This window comes from Tachyglossus aculeatus, chromosome X1 (genome assembly GCF_015852505.1).
Source record: "Tachyglossus aculeatus isolate mTacAcu1 chromosome X1, mTacAcu1.pri, whole genome shotgun sequence".
Classification (NCBI taxonomy): Eukaryota; Metazoa; Chordata; class Mammalia; order Monotremata; family Tachyglossidae; genus Tachyglossus; species Tachyglossus aculeatus.
In genome coordinates, this window is record NC_052101.1 from 32,752,313 (window position 1) to 32,768,764 (window position 16,452).

At 41.7% G+C, this 16,452-nt stretch overlaps 1 protein-coding gene across 1 annotated transcript in view; it reads right to left on the minus strand.

Annotated features, from left to right (window-relative positions):
• Window positions 1-2,987: 2,987 nt before the first annotated feature.
• The window catches only part of ITK (IL2 inducible T cell kinase), a 45,716-nt gene continuing 32,251 nt past the window's right edge, over window positions 2,988-16,452 (minus strand). Inside the window, exons 8-17 of the mRNA XM_038739874.1 lie at window positions 14,608-14,662; window positions 10,630-10,712; window positions 9,941-10,074; window positions 8,980-9,054; window positions 7,899-8,070; window positions 6,571-6,787; window positions 6,068-6,132; window positions 5,857-5,975; window positions 4,417-4,574; window positions 2,988-3,201 (exon numbers count right to left, since the gene is read on the minus strand). Coding sequence (XP_038595802.1) covers window positions 3,130-3,201; window positions 4,417-4,574; window positions 5,857-5,975; window positions 6,068-6,132; window positions 6,571-6,787; window positions 7,899-8,070; window positions 8,980-9,054; window positions 9,941-10,074; window positions 10,630-10,712; window positions 14,608-14,662 — 1,150 coding nt within the window. The 3' untranslated portion in view covers window positions 2,988-3,129. The remainder of the gene's footprint in view (window positions 3,202-4,416; window positions 4,575-5,856; window positions 5,976-6,067; window positions 6,133-6,570; window positions 6,788-7,898; window positions 8,071-8,979; window positions 9,055-9,940; window positions 10,075-10,629; window positions 10,713-14,607; window positions 14,663-16,452) is intronic.

Here is a 16,452-nt window from a genome sequence, read left to right on the forward strand (position 1 = left end):
TCCTCCTGTACTTGCTGTTTTAATCTAAGCTTCTCAACATTATACAGTCATCATCCTAAGTGTGTCTGGCTTCCCCACTAGGTTGTTAACTTTTTGAGGGCAGAGATTTTGAGGGTGGTAGAATCTTGATTTTATATCGTCTAATATTCTCTAATAACATAGAACAGTTCTCTGTTCAATGGACTAGCTCAATCAATGCTGTTGATAATAATTGAATTATCATTTGGAGGATGAAGATGAGTTTTAGGGGAGGCGTATTTTACTCTCAAAAAAGATAAAGAGCATGGTTTAAGGAAATCCATTTTGGATTTCTGTAAGTCTATAAGAATACTTAAGCTGAAAGGTTTCCTTGCATAGTTTTTTAATAATCAATAGCATCTGCTATTTGATATTTTAGTACCCTCGTATTTAATTTTAAACCTTTATACAGATGATATGACCCACAGTATAATAAACAGATTTTATTGACTTAAGACCAAACTTATACTTTTGTATATTAGAAAAAGAATGAAGGCATACATCAGATATTTATTTTCCCTGTGATAACCCACAAACTAATAAATACTTTTATCTTTTTATGTATAAAAATACATTCACAAGAGAACATTACAAAGTCAAAATACAGATATAACACAAAACAGAAAATATAGTATCCTTCAATGAGGATAAGGCACCATGTTCAAAGAGATAACAGCAGCAGAAATCCAGAGGGAAAGATGTGCTTGAAAAGTAAAATCTTTTGGATAGGCAATGTATTGAGAGGTGTTTTGTAAAAAAAAAAAATACGATAAGTTTATTTTAAAAATATAATTCAGTACTAGTAATCAGGCCATTAGAGGCATTTATAGTACATTCTGATGCTACTTTCTAAAAGCATCGTAGAACATTAAAAAAAAGTACAAAATGCCCAGTTCAATGGCATATACTGGGAACTTAATAAATGCTTGATGACAGTGATCTAAAAAAATTTTCACATAAATTATTTTGGATAAACTCAATGAAATCTAAATTGTATATTGTTTCATCTTAAGACTCAAGGTTTCCACAGATCCCACAGATTGCTGCTCTGCATCTGAATTTCAGAATAGAAATATTACACCAAAGTTTACAAGATTTGTTAAAAAACAGTTTAACAACTTCCTGAAGAATTTTAATAAATAGAAAAGTGAATCTCTTTACATTCAGACCTTAGAAGGTGTTTGAAAGGATTGCAGTTGCATTTCCTTGCAATCTACATTTGCTGCATCTTAAAGATAATTAGAAAAAAATATGTATGTTAGGAACATTTTATGTTATTATTCTATGGTATAACCACACAAGATTCCAAGATCTAAAGGAGTAACGAAGGTCTAGTGGAAAGAGCACAGGCCTGGGAATCAGATGACCTGAGTCTAATCTTGGCTCTGCCAGTTGCCTTGGGCAAGTCATTTAACTTCTTTGTGCCTCAATTTCCTCAACTGTAAATTGGGAATTTAATGCCTGTTCTCCCTCTTACTTAGACTGTGAGTCCCCTGTGGGTTAGGGACTGCATCTAGCCTGGTTAACTTGTATCTACCCCTGTGCTTAGTACAGTGCTCTGCACACAGTAAGCGCTCAATAAATACGATTGATGATGATGATGCTTAGAAATTGCTCGATAAGCGCTTGGTAAGCGCTTAACAAATACAATAATAATTAAAAAGGTTTAATAGGGAGTTTGCTTTTTGGGGTCAAGTGATTAACCCATCCAACTAAATCCAGGCTGCATTCCAAAATTGTTAAATAACACACTGACACAAAGTAAACAAAAAACATCAAGAATGACCCAGGATGAGAAATAAGAGCAATTCCACTCTTTTTCTGTGAGAAAGTTGGGATAACAAACATGTTAATCCACATGGGGAAGTCATGATGCTCTGATTTTATATTGTCTCATCCAAAGATCTTTACTGTGATTTTTTATTTCCTCTTTCTTTAACTCTTTCCTTTCCCCTTTCATTCTTTTCCACTACTTTTGCTCTTCTTAAGAAACATACGCAGAAACTCCTCATCCTTATTCCTGTTTCCAACTAAGCCCTCAGGCTCTTCCAATAGAGAGACAGTTATAGGAAGTTAACACATTGTTAACTTGTTACTTGAAGTACCACTATACTTACAACTTTGTGTGGATATGGACTGGTAGGGATTGTCACTCCTTCAATGCCCTATCAACTTCATACTCATTCCCTTTCATACTCAGATAAATACATTTCATTGTCATCTTCAAATACAAAGGATGACTAAATATACATTGATGGGCTAGCCGAACACTAGGTTTGAAAGGAAAGTAGTAGAAACAGAGATGTGGTCTCTAGAGGGCAAAGGCCTGAAGAGAATATAAGAAGTGCCCAGCTTCTTTCCCTTCCTTCTCCGAGTGATGTGGTGGTATTTTAATTTGGGTTGATTTTTAAAGGAATGAAACATGTTTCGCTTCCAAACATCTCTGCATACTGGACCCTTTCTCACAATGCATCTCCTCTTACATTATTCCCCTTCGATGTGTAGGGACATCACCACCTCTTAACGATCCATCCTACTTCTTCTGGGCCAGTCAGCACAGGAAGTGGGAAGCTGATGGTTTCTTGTGGCTGATGGTGGCAGAGAACCAATTCCTTTGAGAGGTTTTATCTGGCTAATTCAGGCAGCCATCCTCTTCCCTCCAAAGGGGCTTACTCTTGACCTGCTGAGAAATCGGTGTGTGGATAAGCGTGGACATCACAGAATATTGAATTGTGAAGTCAAATGAAAGTTTCCCTTGGCTTGGGGGACAGTGGGTGTCCTTCACTCATTCCCCAATTAGAGAAAACACAAACAATTTTAGCTCAAAACCTGGAGTATTGAGTCCTGTCTTCCACTTAAGAGGTGAAGTGAGGGAAGCCAGTGGCTCTCTGGAGGACCTTCAGATCAGATAGTTCAGATTGAGCATTCTGACCGACTTCCTTGCCACACTCTCCGACGCCAGCATGCCACTCTCCTCGCAGCCAGAATTCCACTCCTAGTTGGGATGCCAATGCCCAGCGATCCCCGGCCTCTGCCTTTAATGCTTTGTGGCGGGAAGTCGACATTCCCCCTTCGTGGTTCATAATTAACTGTAGCACTGCAATGACTGAATTAAAGTTCACATTCTGCCATCTCAATCAGCTGGCACAGCAGGTTGGAGAAGGATGGTCTGTCTTCTGGTCTCTGAGGAAAAAATGACAGAGCAGCACTTATTGGGAGCAGGAATTCCTTCCCCAAATGAGCCACCAAGCCAGGGCAGCCAGAAGTTGGACACTCGCTTAGGCTACATGGGGTTTTTTGATATAGTTATTGAGTCCCTCACTCTGCCCAGTGAGGATTCGGTGCTGTCTGGAGGCAGAGCGACAATTCCATAGTGCAGCCTTTTTCCACTGCAAAGCCCAACTTACCTTCTGAAATTATTTACTCCCACCACCTCCCTAGCAAATCTGACCCAGGTTTTGGGCTTTGCCCAAGCCGACATGTAAGCGCTCGTCTAACCCTAGGTCCTTTTATGCTATTCACTGAGGAGAGAGGAAAAAATATCTGGCAATGTCTCTTGCCTAGGGGCTTGTCTAGTTTTAAGCTTCTCCCCCAATTTCTCCCAAATCCAAAGAACTCTCACATAACTTCCCCATTATAGGAAACTTTGACATTCCTGCACATGGAGAGAGATTCTGTTTCCATTGTGAGCCCAGAGACAAACCTTTCCTGCATGGAGAGCCCCTTGGCTTTAGTGGGGCTTTAGAGACTGGAGATCCCTCAGTGATCAACTGAGGAAGAGGAGGATCTAAAGGAAATAATTCCTGGACTTGCCTGGATTTATGTCACCCATCCAAACAGCTAGATGGGCCAGAATTTCTGATCTTCAGAAATGATCAAATTGCCATTTCGTACTATCAACTATCAGCCCAATTTGGGTTTTTGTCTACCATCTTTGAATGGCTCTAGAGGAAGTAGTAATAGTATTTATTAAGACCTTACTGGGTGCAAGCACTGTTCTATGCGCTGGGAGAGAATAGACAGATAGGAAAATGCAATGTCTCCCTCTCTAGATGGTGAGCTCATTATGGGCAGGGAGTATGTCTGACAATTCTGTTTTATTGTATTCTCCAAAGGACTTAGTTTAGTCCGTTGCACACAGTAAGCACTCAATAAATACCATTGGCTGAATGATTGGTTCAAAAACTCTAATGGGTGTTCGTTCCTACACTGACCAGGAGTGCAACTCCTCCTTGGAGAGCTGGAAAGACTCCCCTCTAATGCCCCAGAGATTTGACAGAGTCTTTTCATCATCTAGAAGTCTCATCACAATCCTTTTGGGATTGGAGAAGAGTTCCCCTTACTGCGAAGAGGAGGGCCCCCGTGGAATTCTTCCCACTATCTATTACTGGCACTGACCTCTTTCCAACAATGACTCATGATCTTGTAGATGCCTGGGGAGGCCAATCTGGGTTTGTATAAACGTAATCCGGCACTGATGTCCTCGACCACCTCTGTGTTGCTGCGGCTCTCATACGGTATCTTGCCCTCACTGAAGACCTCCCACATCAGCACTCCTTCAAGAAGCAAAAGCAGAGTGGTTAGCGGTCACGGCCATAAGAGATACCTTTAAAATTCTGCATTGCTGGGTTAGAAGGAACCTGAAAAAGTCATCTACTCAATGCTGTAACATTCTTCAAGCTGGATTGGTGAAGAGTCTCCCTCATTTTGCAGGATCTCCTTAAAAGTAGATCCTATAGTCTCTCTGAGGAATTCATCTGACACTTTACCACTTTCACTGATGATAGAGGACAAATGAGATCGTACTCCATGCAGGATAAATCAAGCAATAGTATTTATTGAGCCCTTACTGGTGCACTGTACTGTTCCAAGTGCTTGGGAGAGTATAATAGAGATGGAAAACACAATACCTGCCCTCAAGGACCTTACATTCTAATGAGGACAACAAAATATTATGACATATAGGAAGAAAAAGGAATGGTAATGTGTCTAAGTGAACCAATAGGTGCTTTATTGGGAGAACACATAAATCGAAAAGCACAAAGATGCTACGGGTAGTCGAGGGTACATGAGGGTTGAGGTGGAGTTGGGATATGATTGGGGAAGAAGAAAATTAAAATGGAGAGTGTGAAAGATTTTCTCCTTTTAATGGCAATTTAGTGAGATGACGATAATAAGAAAAATAATAATAACAACAACAATAATAATGGTATTTTTAAATACTGAACCTCAAGGATTATATGTGTGTATTTTGAGTGCCTAATGTATAGCTGGGGAGACTGTGTCTCACCGAGGATTTTGAAGAGGCTCCCATCCCCTAATTAATGCGCTTTTCCACTTTCTGCTTCGTATTTTTAGGGCAAAAAATTGATGTCAGTGGCAGTGTTGGTGTAAGAAGGCCTAGAGAAGAGAAAAATCTAGAAATGGGAATTTTTAGGAATAATCAGTCACTGGTATTTCTTGAGCACTTACTGTGTGCAGAGCACTGTACTAAGTGTTTAAACTCCTAAGGGCTTGAGAATAGATAGCACAATTTCTATAAGCATATGGTAATCTCGTGTAAAACAAAACATACTTAAAGTCCTTGGAAAAACCCGGTTGTAAACCAGAGTCATCTGAGAACTTGGCCATCATACCGCACAGCAGAGCTGGATGGGACCTTGCAGAAAATATGGAGAAATGCAGCGATCTCAATTCTGGTCTCGGTGGCATGGTTTGAGTCTGCAGCTAAAGACCTCTGAGCTCTACCCAGAATGTCCAAACTTGAAAAATCTTTTCTCCATCTTTTTCAGGATAGAAAGCTTGCTACAATCCCCGCTTTAGCTTGGTGAAACTTACCAAATGACCAGACATCAGACTTGCTGCTGTAGCGATTGAAAGAGAAAACCTCAGGTGATGCCCATTTCACGGGGAATTTGGTGCCAGTAGAGCTGGTATATTGGTCATCGAGGACAAACCTAGGAAAGATAAGCAATATGACTGGAAATCATGCTCAGAGGAGATTTTGGATCCCATTGTTGAGAAAACTGTACAAATCTTCTCCCATTACCTTGTCATTCCAAAATCTGACACTTTAATGACTTGGGATTCTCCCACCAAGCAGTTCCGGGCAGCCTAGAGAGAGAAGCAGAGGAAAAGGGAAATGGTTACTGACAGTTGGTAGTTAAGAAATCTCGGAAAATGACACTATTCTGCCTTTTTATTCTCTTTGTTGTAAAAGGACATAAATGAGTTTTATAGATGTTAATTAAGCCTCCCAACACCCCCACCAAGGGTGTTCTAAGATTCATGATCAAGGTATAAATGAGTTTAGTGTGACATCTGTATTCCCAAGATGTTATTTAGAATAAGAAAAATCTACACTACCTCTTTGCCAATATGAACTCTAACTGATGCAGTCTGCTAGGAACCTACAGATTAATGGGCTAAATCAGCTAGGAGCTTACAATCTAATGGGCTAAAATGCAAGAATTCACAGTCCTAAGGGGCTGCAGCAGAGTATTCCATATGTGAAGAGAGCAGCTGGGGTTGTGATTTGGGGAGTATACTTACCAGGTCTCTGTGAATGACAAAGGCTTTCTCCAAATAAGCCATCCCTTCACACACATCTTGGCACATGCCTAGGAGAGCGTCTGTGGTAAAGCTTCCCCGCTGATTCCGAAGATAATCGGACAAACAGCCATGTTCCATGAACTCAAACACTAGGCAGATGGGAGTTTGTTCCAGGCACACCCCATAGAGTTGAACCAATTTGGGATGAGAGAGCTTCCTGAAGGAACAAGTAAGGGAGGAGGAAGAAATCGTCACTCAATCAGCAAGTACTAGAATCGTATGTATTTGAAGCACCTGCGGGCAAGGAACGTGTCTACCAAATCTGTTATACTCTCCCAAATGCTTAGTATTCATTCATACATTCATTCAATTGTATTTATTGAGCGCTTACTGTGTGCAGAGCACTGTACTAAGCATTTGGGAAGTACAAGGTGGCAACATATAGAGATGGTCCCTACCCAACAACGTGCTCACAGTCTAGAAGGGGGAGAGGCAGACAATAAAACGAAACATATGGACAGGTGTCAAGTCATCACAATAAATAGAAATAAAGCTAGATGCGCATCATTAACAAAATAAATAGAATAGTAAATATGTACAAGTAAAGTAAATAGAGTAATAAATCTGTACAAACATATATACAGGTGCTGTGGGGAGGGGAAGGAGGTAGGGTGGAGGGGATGGGGAGGAGGAGAGGAAAAAGGGGGCTCAGTCTGGAAGGGCCTCCTGGAGGAGGTGAGCTCTCAGTAGGGCTTTGAAGGGAGAAAGAGAGCTAGTTCTGTGCACTCAATAAGAGCTCAATAAATACAATTGATTGATTGATGTGCAACAGTATTTTATCTTTCCTTTGCCCTACCCCAGGTGAAAACTGAGCAAGCAGTGTCGGCTTTGGGCCACGGACTGGTTAGATCCAGAACATAAGGAAAGGATCAAATAACATATATTTTCTTTTATCCCCGCTCTCTGCATTAGCGTCTCCCACAGAGCCAACTCCAACCTTGCCCTGAGAGCAGGAAGAGGAGGAGGTAAGGGGCTGTGAAAGAAGATGTTGGAGTAGAGTTGGAGAGAATGTGAGGAATGGTAGACAGGAAGTGAATCAAATCTCCAGTAATTACTCCTCCCCTAGGTGAGAATCTCTAGGTGTTCATTCAGTCATATTTATTGAGCACTTACTGTGTGCAGAGCACTGTGAAATGGGTCCTCTCCTCCCAAAAGGCAGGTAGACCTTGAGGGTATATTTCCCCACCAAAGCAATCTATGGATCAAACCATTTTGTGAAATTGTGGTATAAAACCATATGTTGTACACCCGTGAGACCTAGCACTTACATCATGACTTCCGCCTCTTCTATGAATTCCTCTTCTGACATAGCCCCTTCCTGAATAGTCTTAATGGCTACCTTATTCTTTTCAAGCCAGTAGCCGAGATGCACCAGTCCAAACTGTCCACTGCCAATCTCTTGCACAAAAGTGAGCTCTGAAGGGTTTATCATCCATTTGCCTGGAAAATTTAGGGGAAAAGGAAGAGTGATTCATGTTAGGGAGCAATGAGCATAAGGTAGACCAGTTAGGAAGTCATACAGCAGTTTGATCCATCATCATCATTAGTAGTACCCACTGGGTAGGGACTGTCTCTATATGTTGCCAATTTGTACTTCCCAAGCGCTTAGTACAGTGCTCTGCACATAGTAAGCGCTCAATAAATACGATTGATGATGATGATGATGATGATTATCAATGCTCATGGGAATCAACAGAACGTAGACTTTGCTTTGGATGAGGCCCAGTGGATTTGCAAGCCGTTCCTCACTTTAGATATGACACCTCAAGGTATCCAGCTAAGGATCCTTTTATGATTTCTCTAACTCTGTTTGCATATGTGTGATTTATTGCCATAACTTCAAGAAGGACCAATCTGGTTTATATAAGTGTGGTAGAGGAGGAACTTTGTTATCACCTGACTGTTTTGGAACCAAAAAAGACCTAAGATGATGTGTACTCTCAATAAAAATTAAAAGGCTACATTGAGCAGTACACATCTCTCTCTCCCTGGAACACACACACACACACACACACACACACACACACACACACACACACACAGAGATGTGTGTGTGTATATATATATATATATACACATATAGATGTGTGTATATATATATATATACATATATATATATATATATATATATATATATGTATATATATATATAGTACTGTGTCTACCATGTGGGTATTTTTTACTTTAACGTATGTCAAAGAAAGATATTGGTTCCTGGAAATTTCTACTTTAGATCTGGGTTGCTTCAAACAAAGGCATTGGCATTGGAGAGCTATCATAAACTCCAATCAGACAAAAGGAAGAATCACCTCCCACCGGAAGGAACATAATTCCAAGAAACCCACTCACCGTATCTCAGCCCAGCTGTGATGGGGGCCTTTTGTCTCCAGGAACAAACTGGGTGTCGTAAACGTGTGACCAGACCTGCAGCAATAGAGCAAAGATGTAGCCTTGGTTTTTTTGCCTCTAGCTATTTCTATCACTGGGACCGCACAGGGATATCACCCTACGTTCTCCCAAAAATGAGAGAATCTCTGATCAGTTTCAAAATCAAGATGAAAATCTGATTTGGAGGTTGTTTCTATTTTGCATTGTACTGGAGGGTATAGATATGCAATGCTATGCCTTTTATAGTAATCTCTGTGTCTGAGCAGAATACAGTAACAGAATGTGGCATACCCAAGAATGTGGAAGCTTTCTTTGTACAGTGACAGGCTTTCTGGGCTACAGGTTAAGGAAGATATAGGGAAAACAGCGTGGCTTAGTGAAAAGAGCATGGGTTTGGGAGTCCGAGGTCGTGAGTTCTAATCCCGGCTCTGCCACTTGTCAGCTGTGTGACTTTGAGCAGGTCACTTAACTTCTTTGTGCCTCAGTTACCTCATCTGTAAAATGCAGATTAAGGCTGTGAGCCCCACGTGGGACAAACCTGATTACCTTGTATTTACCCCAATGCTTAGAACAGTGCTTGGTACATAGTAAGCACTTAACAAATGACATCATTATTATTGGGGCATAAACCCTCTTTCTTCTTCAATTCTCACTATAACTTACTCTATTTACTCTGTTTATTTATTTTACTTGTACATATCTATTCTATTTTATTTTGTTAATATGTTTTGTTTTGTTCTCTGTCTCCCCCTTCTAGACTGTGAGCCCACTGTTGGGTAGGGACCGTCTCTATATGTTGACAACTTGTACTTCCCAAGCGCTTAGTACAGTGCTCTGCACACAATAAGCGCTCAATAAATACGACTGATTGATTGATTGATAACTTCCTGGTAAACTATTTCTCCTGCCCACTAGAACTCACCTCCTCCATTGTGCTGGTGATATTTGATGAGCTGTGGGATGGAATCAAACACAAACTTTTCTGCGACATAATATCGCTTGGGGTTGTCATTTGTCTCTTTGATGTGATAGTGCTTTATGCTTGGACAACTATCACTAGGGAAAAACAAAACAAAACACAAGTATTGGTTTTAGATAAAATGCACAGATTAGAAAGCCATTTGAAGTTTGAAATTCCCACAACTTATTGAATTGCTATCAACTATAGCACAAATCCAAGCCCATAGAGTGCAAGAGAACATTTAAGTTCTTCAATCTTCTCCTTAAAGCCAGCTTGGAAGGAATCCCAACCAAAGTGTAGTTTGAAATGTTGTAGTTTTGAGTTTTAAGAAAGAGAGAAGAATGAAGGAAAGACAGAAATAATTTGCTTTATAAATGACAGAGGAACATTGCTAAGGAACATTGTGATATTACCAGTGGCATAAACCCATTTAGTGGTCCCCTCAGTGGTCACTACCCTGGGGTAGTGGTTCTACCCCAGTGGGTAGGATCATTTAATTAATAGTATTTATCGAGTGGCTACTGTATGCAAAGAACTTTGGACTTAGTGCTTGGGAGGTGACCCCAAATAGTTTGGAATAGAGGAGACCAGTAAACATGCTCAGAAATGGCTCTCCTTTCAACCTGATGCAGAGTCAGGCTTGACTGTACCTTACAAACGCCTTGGTGAAAACTGAGACCGTGTATGTCCCTAGAGTTCGAGAATCTCGCACCATGAAGGCTCCTTCTTTACCCTAGGAAAGAAGCAGAAGAAACAAATAAACCATCAGTAAAAAAAGCATGCACACGTGTGGCTTGGCTTTCCTCAATGCTGTTGAAAGAGCACAGAAGGATATGCCAGAATAGCTATCAGAAACTGGAGAAGTCGATTTCAGGATTTCTGTATTGGGAAGAAAACTCAGAAGGCAACCCCAGTTGAATCTATTGGTCTGAAAATTCTTAATTTTTTCAACCTTCTGTTGAATTCATAAGGGACATGCCCTGTACTATTTATCCTGCAAATCTGCATTGGTCATTGTTAAGTCTTTAAGGGAATGTGCATTTCTAGGTCCGGGATCCATTTCTGTGCCCACTGTCACTGAATCAGGGATATTTATTGAACACCTACTATGTGCAGTGCACTGTACTAAGCACTTGGGAGAGGTCAACAGAAATAAAAGAAACTGGTATACCTTATACTATAAATAATTACCTTTGTGCATGCTGTGGACATTAGCATAAGGCTAGAGTTAGACAAAACACCCTACTAAAGGGAAGATGATCTCAAATTAACTTGTACCATAGCCAAATATTCAATTGGTACAAACAATTTAGGAGTGATGATGATGATGATGATGATGGTATTTCTTAAGCGCCTACTATGTGCAAAGCACTGTTCTAAGCGCTGGGGAGATTACAAGGTGATCAGGTTGTCCCACGGGGGGCTCACAGTTTTTAATCCCCATTTTCCAGATGAGGGAACTGAGGCCCACCCAGAGAAGTTAAGTGACTTGCCCAAAGTCACACAGCTGACAAGTGGCGGAGCAGGAGTGCATGTAGAGGTGGATTTTCCATATGGGAAATGTTAAAGGTAAAGCAAATTTAAAGACCATTAATGAAAGTTTAGCTCTTACTTCCCCAATTACTTTTCATTTTTTATTATTCTTCATTATTTTTCATTTTTCAGTTCCAGCAAAGAATTTCTTCCATAAGGTCTTCCATTAGGTAATTAATTTGGGTAAATGATTGAAATGAGTTATTTTTTCTTTGAATTAAAAATAATCCATATGAGCTACTGCATTTAAATAAAACTGGATAAAAGAGAAGCAGGGTCCACAGAGGAAAGCTAGCTTGTAAAATCATTGAGGGCAGGAGTCCTGCCTTCTGACTCTTATTATCCTCTCCCAAGTTTTTAGTACAGTGCTCTGTCCAAAGTGAGTGCTCAATAAATACTAATGATCATTTGATTGATTGATTGACTGAAGCTCTCCTGGGGTATATGGCCAGGGGAATAGCTATATCTCTAATAAACATTCAGGATACAAGTACTTCAGAGAGTGTTATTAAACTCTTTGTTCTATCACAAGGCTACACCTGTATTTATTTCTTATACTAGGGGCCTAGTCTCTCTCACTTCTTGGCATAATTGTGGAGCTGATTCCAGATGGAGTAGGTCACCCAGCTTAGAGCCCCTACTTTTTCCTCTCCTCTTCCCCATCCCCCCAGCCCTACCTCCTTCCCCTCCCCACAGCACCTGTATATATGTTTGTACAGATTTATTACTCTATTTTACTTGTACATATTTACTATTCTATTTATTTTGTTAATGATGTGCATCTAGCCTTAATTCTATTTGTTCTGACGACTTGACACCTGTCCACATGTTTTGTTTTGTTGTCTGTCTCCCCCTTCTAGACTGTGAGCCCGTCGTTGGGTAGGGACCATTTCTATATGTTGCCAACTTGTACTTACCAAGCACTTAGTACAGTGCTCTGCACACAGTAAGCACTCAATAAATACAATTGAATGAATGAATGAGTGATGGGGAAAAAAAACTAGGTTGATCCTTGATTTCTTTTCTGTGAATCTTATAAAAGAGCAAGTAGAATGCCCAGAGGTTCCTATTTTTCTGCATGGGTCATGCTTACCTTTCTCTTGCTCGTTTGTATAATGATTAAATATGGATACATAGATATATTGTGTTTCAGTGTTCATAAAGTAATGAGTTTCTATTTGATGTCTGAGAAATGTATTAACTATTATGTGATGAAGAACCACATCCTTCACCAATATGTATAGCTGGGCTTTGTTCTGTGACCTGGAGGACCAGTGGCTATAACTGGCTGTCAACCACAGAGACCCATTGAGGCAGGTGGGAGCTGTCCCTGAAGAATATTGAAAATACATTATTAAGGAAGTCACAGTTGCAGTCACTGTTGGAAGGTGTGTGAATGTTGGTTAGCTGATGAAGGAAGTCTGCCTCTCTTGCCTCTGAGGCTCTGTGTTTGGTGCATAACCCACTGCGGTTTCTGCCTTGTCCTCCAACCTGTGGTTGTTCCGAGCGATTGTCAGTCATGGCGACAGGAAATTCTGGTTATAGAGTGCAAGAGGCAAGAGACAGCCACATTTTGGGGGGTAAGTAAAGGGGCTGATATCTGACACGTGCATACTTCCTGTGGAAGTGAACTAAAAACGAAAAAGAATTTTATGGCCTTATTTTTCAAAGCCCTGCCATCCAGGTGGAGGCTCAGTTCCCAGTGGCACTACAGTGTCACTTTCTGAAAGAAATGGATAAGTGCAAGGGGGAAGTTGCACCCTCTGTCACTGTGGTTCTAATCCCGGCTCTGCCACATTTCTGCTGTGTGACCTCGGGTAAGTCACTTAACAGCTCTGTGCCTCAGTTACCTCATCTGTAAAATGGGGATTAAGCGTGTGAGCCCCATGTGGGACAGGGACTGTGTCCAACCTGACCAACTTGTATCTATCCCAGCACTTAGAACAGCGGTTAGCATATAATAAGTGCTTAAACAAGTATTATTATTAGTATTACATTCTGTACTGGGACAAGTGTGTCTTCCATAACAGCAAAGAACAGAAGTTAACTTCTTATTTTTGGTAACAGCCAGGGAAGTTCCCATGCTTTAAAAAAAAAAGATTTGTGGGTGACAGTGTAGAGTCATGAAGTAAATTTGGGTCCCTTCTTTTCAGTATTAGCATCTTGGGCTATGGGGGTCAGGAGCATCCTTTCATTGGCTGTTCTTTAGGGGGAAGCAATAGAATTACAATTGGTTGAGTATGGAAGTTGTGTGTGCTATTCACAAGATCTCATGAATTTGTTGCTAATGAAAGGACAAGAGCCATGGTGGTCGTGGGAGTCTTACTCCACTCCAGGCATTTAATCCAGATCAATTCTTCAGCACCAATGCAAGGCTCAGATGGGTCCATGGTTCTGGGGAAAAAATGGACCATATTCTCCCCTTTGTGGGGATGGATCAGACGGTTAGAAAAATGAAGACAACCTTATATATGGGAGAAAAATCTCTCTCCTTTTCCATCCCCATATACCTTTGGATAAACTCAGCCTTTTGCACCATTTGAGGAGTGTCAGTTTTCAAGTCACCCCCAACCTTCAATTCTGCAAAAAGATGAACCCTCCTAGGAAGAGAAGGGCAAGTGAAGCAAAGAATTATGGTCAAAGTAGTGTAAGGTCAGAGCTAATACTAACCAACAGCACTGCTCAGTGATATATCAAAATTAAATCCCTATGACTTTAGAAAAAAATGAGCAAATCAACTCACTCCTTCCAAGTCAACTGTAATAATAATAATAAGACAAAGAAGAATTGTGGGATTTGTTAACCACTTACTATGTGTCAGGCACTCTACAAGGTAATTGGGTTGGAAATAGTCCCTATCCCACATGGAACTCACAATTTTAATCCCCATTTTACAGATGAGGAAACTGAGTCACAGAGAAGTTAAGTGGCTTGCTCAAGGTCACACAGCAGACAAGTGATGGAGCTGGGATTAGAACCCTAGTCCTATGACACCCAGGCCCGAGCTCTTTCCACTAGGCCACTGTGCTTCTCAGTAGAAGCTCCTAAATTTTTGCCAGTTAATTTTCTCCCAATTTAAATGAAAATCCACTTACCTCATCTAAAAGGAGTTTCTCAGCTTTATTTCGGTTGATGTTCTTATTGTACCACCTGAAAGCATTGAAAAATTTCTTGTTAACTGAAAAAATGAACTATAATCTCTTAAAGACAACTAGGCCAGAAAATGCATTTGGCCTCATTTCATAATTTTGAGAAATTACTTTCAAGCTTAATCAGTCTGATCCTACACCAAACTGAGTGAGATCTCTCTCTCTCTCTCTCTCTCTCTCTCTCTCTCTCTCTCTCTCTCTCACCCACCCTCTCCTCTTTATATTCCTTCCCTCCAGCAGGACCAATAATCTAGTTCCAGGCAGGAAAGGGAGAATCGCTTTCCTCCCCACCCCCTTAAGCAAAGTGGCCCTTTTGGGGGGATGCCCCATTTTTACATCACCCTAGCAACTAGCACCCAATGATTTATGGCCACTGCTGTTCTTTTCCTGTAGTTCTAAAGTCGACACAGCAACTGCTGTATCTCCTACCACTGCCTATCTCCACCCTCACCAACTCGGAAATCCCTCTTTCTGATCATAACCTTCTCACCTGCCTCCTCACTCACACTCCTCTCCCCTGTAAATCTATATTCTTCCTCACAGAGACCTCCACTCTCTGGACCCCATCCATCTTTCTGAGCACCTCACACCCCACCTCGCCTCCCTTTCCTCTTTACCCAATCTTGATGATCAGATTACTGCTCTCAACTCTACCCTCTCTACTCAGCTCGACTCCCTCGCTCCCCTTTCCCTTTGCCGCTCACATACCACTAACCCACAGCCCTGGATCACTGCCACTGTCTACCTCCTTCGCTCTTATGCTCGAGCTTCCAAACGCTGCTGGCGAAAGTCTCAACACCAAGCCAAACTCGTTCACTTCAAGTTTATCCTTTCCTGCCTTAACTCTGCCCTCTCCTCTGCCAGACAAAACTATTTCTCCTCCCTTATTCACACCCATGCCCATCATCCCTGTCAGCTCTTCCATACATTTAACTCCCTTCTCAGGCCCCCTGTTCCTCCCCCTCCTCCTTCCCTCACCTCCAATGATCTGGCCTCCTACTTCATTAATAAAATTAAATCCATCAGGTCTGAGCTCCCCAAAGTCACTCCCCACCCCCTGCAATGCCCCGGCTCTCAACCCTCTCTGCTACTCTCCCATACTTCCCAGCAGTATCTTCAGATGAGATCTCCTCCCTCCGCTCAAGTGCTACTCTGGCCACCTGTGCTTCTGACCCCATTCCCTCTCATCTTATGAAATCTCTCGCTCCATCCCTTCTCCCCTCAACTTCCATCTTCAACCGCTCACTCTCCACTGGTTCCTTCCCCTCTGCCTTCAAACATGCCCACCTCTCTCCCATCCTAAAAAAACCCTCTCTTGACCCCACCTCACCTTCTAGTTATCGCCCTATCTTCCTCCTACCATTCCTTTCCAAACTCCTTGAACGAGTCGTCTACACGCACTACCTCGAATTCCTCAATGCCAACTCTCTTCTCGACCCCCTCAAATCTGGCTTCTGTCCCCTACATTCCACAGAAACTGGCCTCTCAAAGGTCACCAATGACCTCCTGCTTGCCAAATCCGACAGCTCCTACTGTATCCTAATCCTCCTCGACCTCTCAGCTGCCTTCGACACTGTGGACCACCCCCTTCTCCTCAACAGCCTATCCAACCTTGGCTTCACAGACTCTGTCCTCTCCTGGTTCTCCTCTTATCTCTCCAGCCATTCATTCTCAGTTTCTTTTGCGGGCTCCTCCTCCCCCTCCCATCCCCTTACTGTAGGGGTTCCTCAAGGGTCGGTTCTTGGTCCCCTTCTGTTCTCTATCTACACTCACTCCCTTGGTGAACTCATT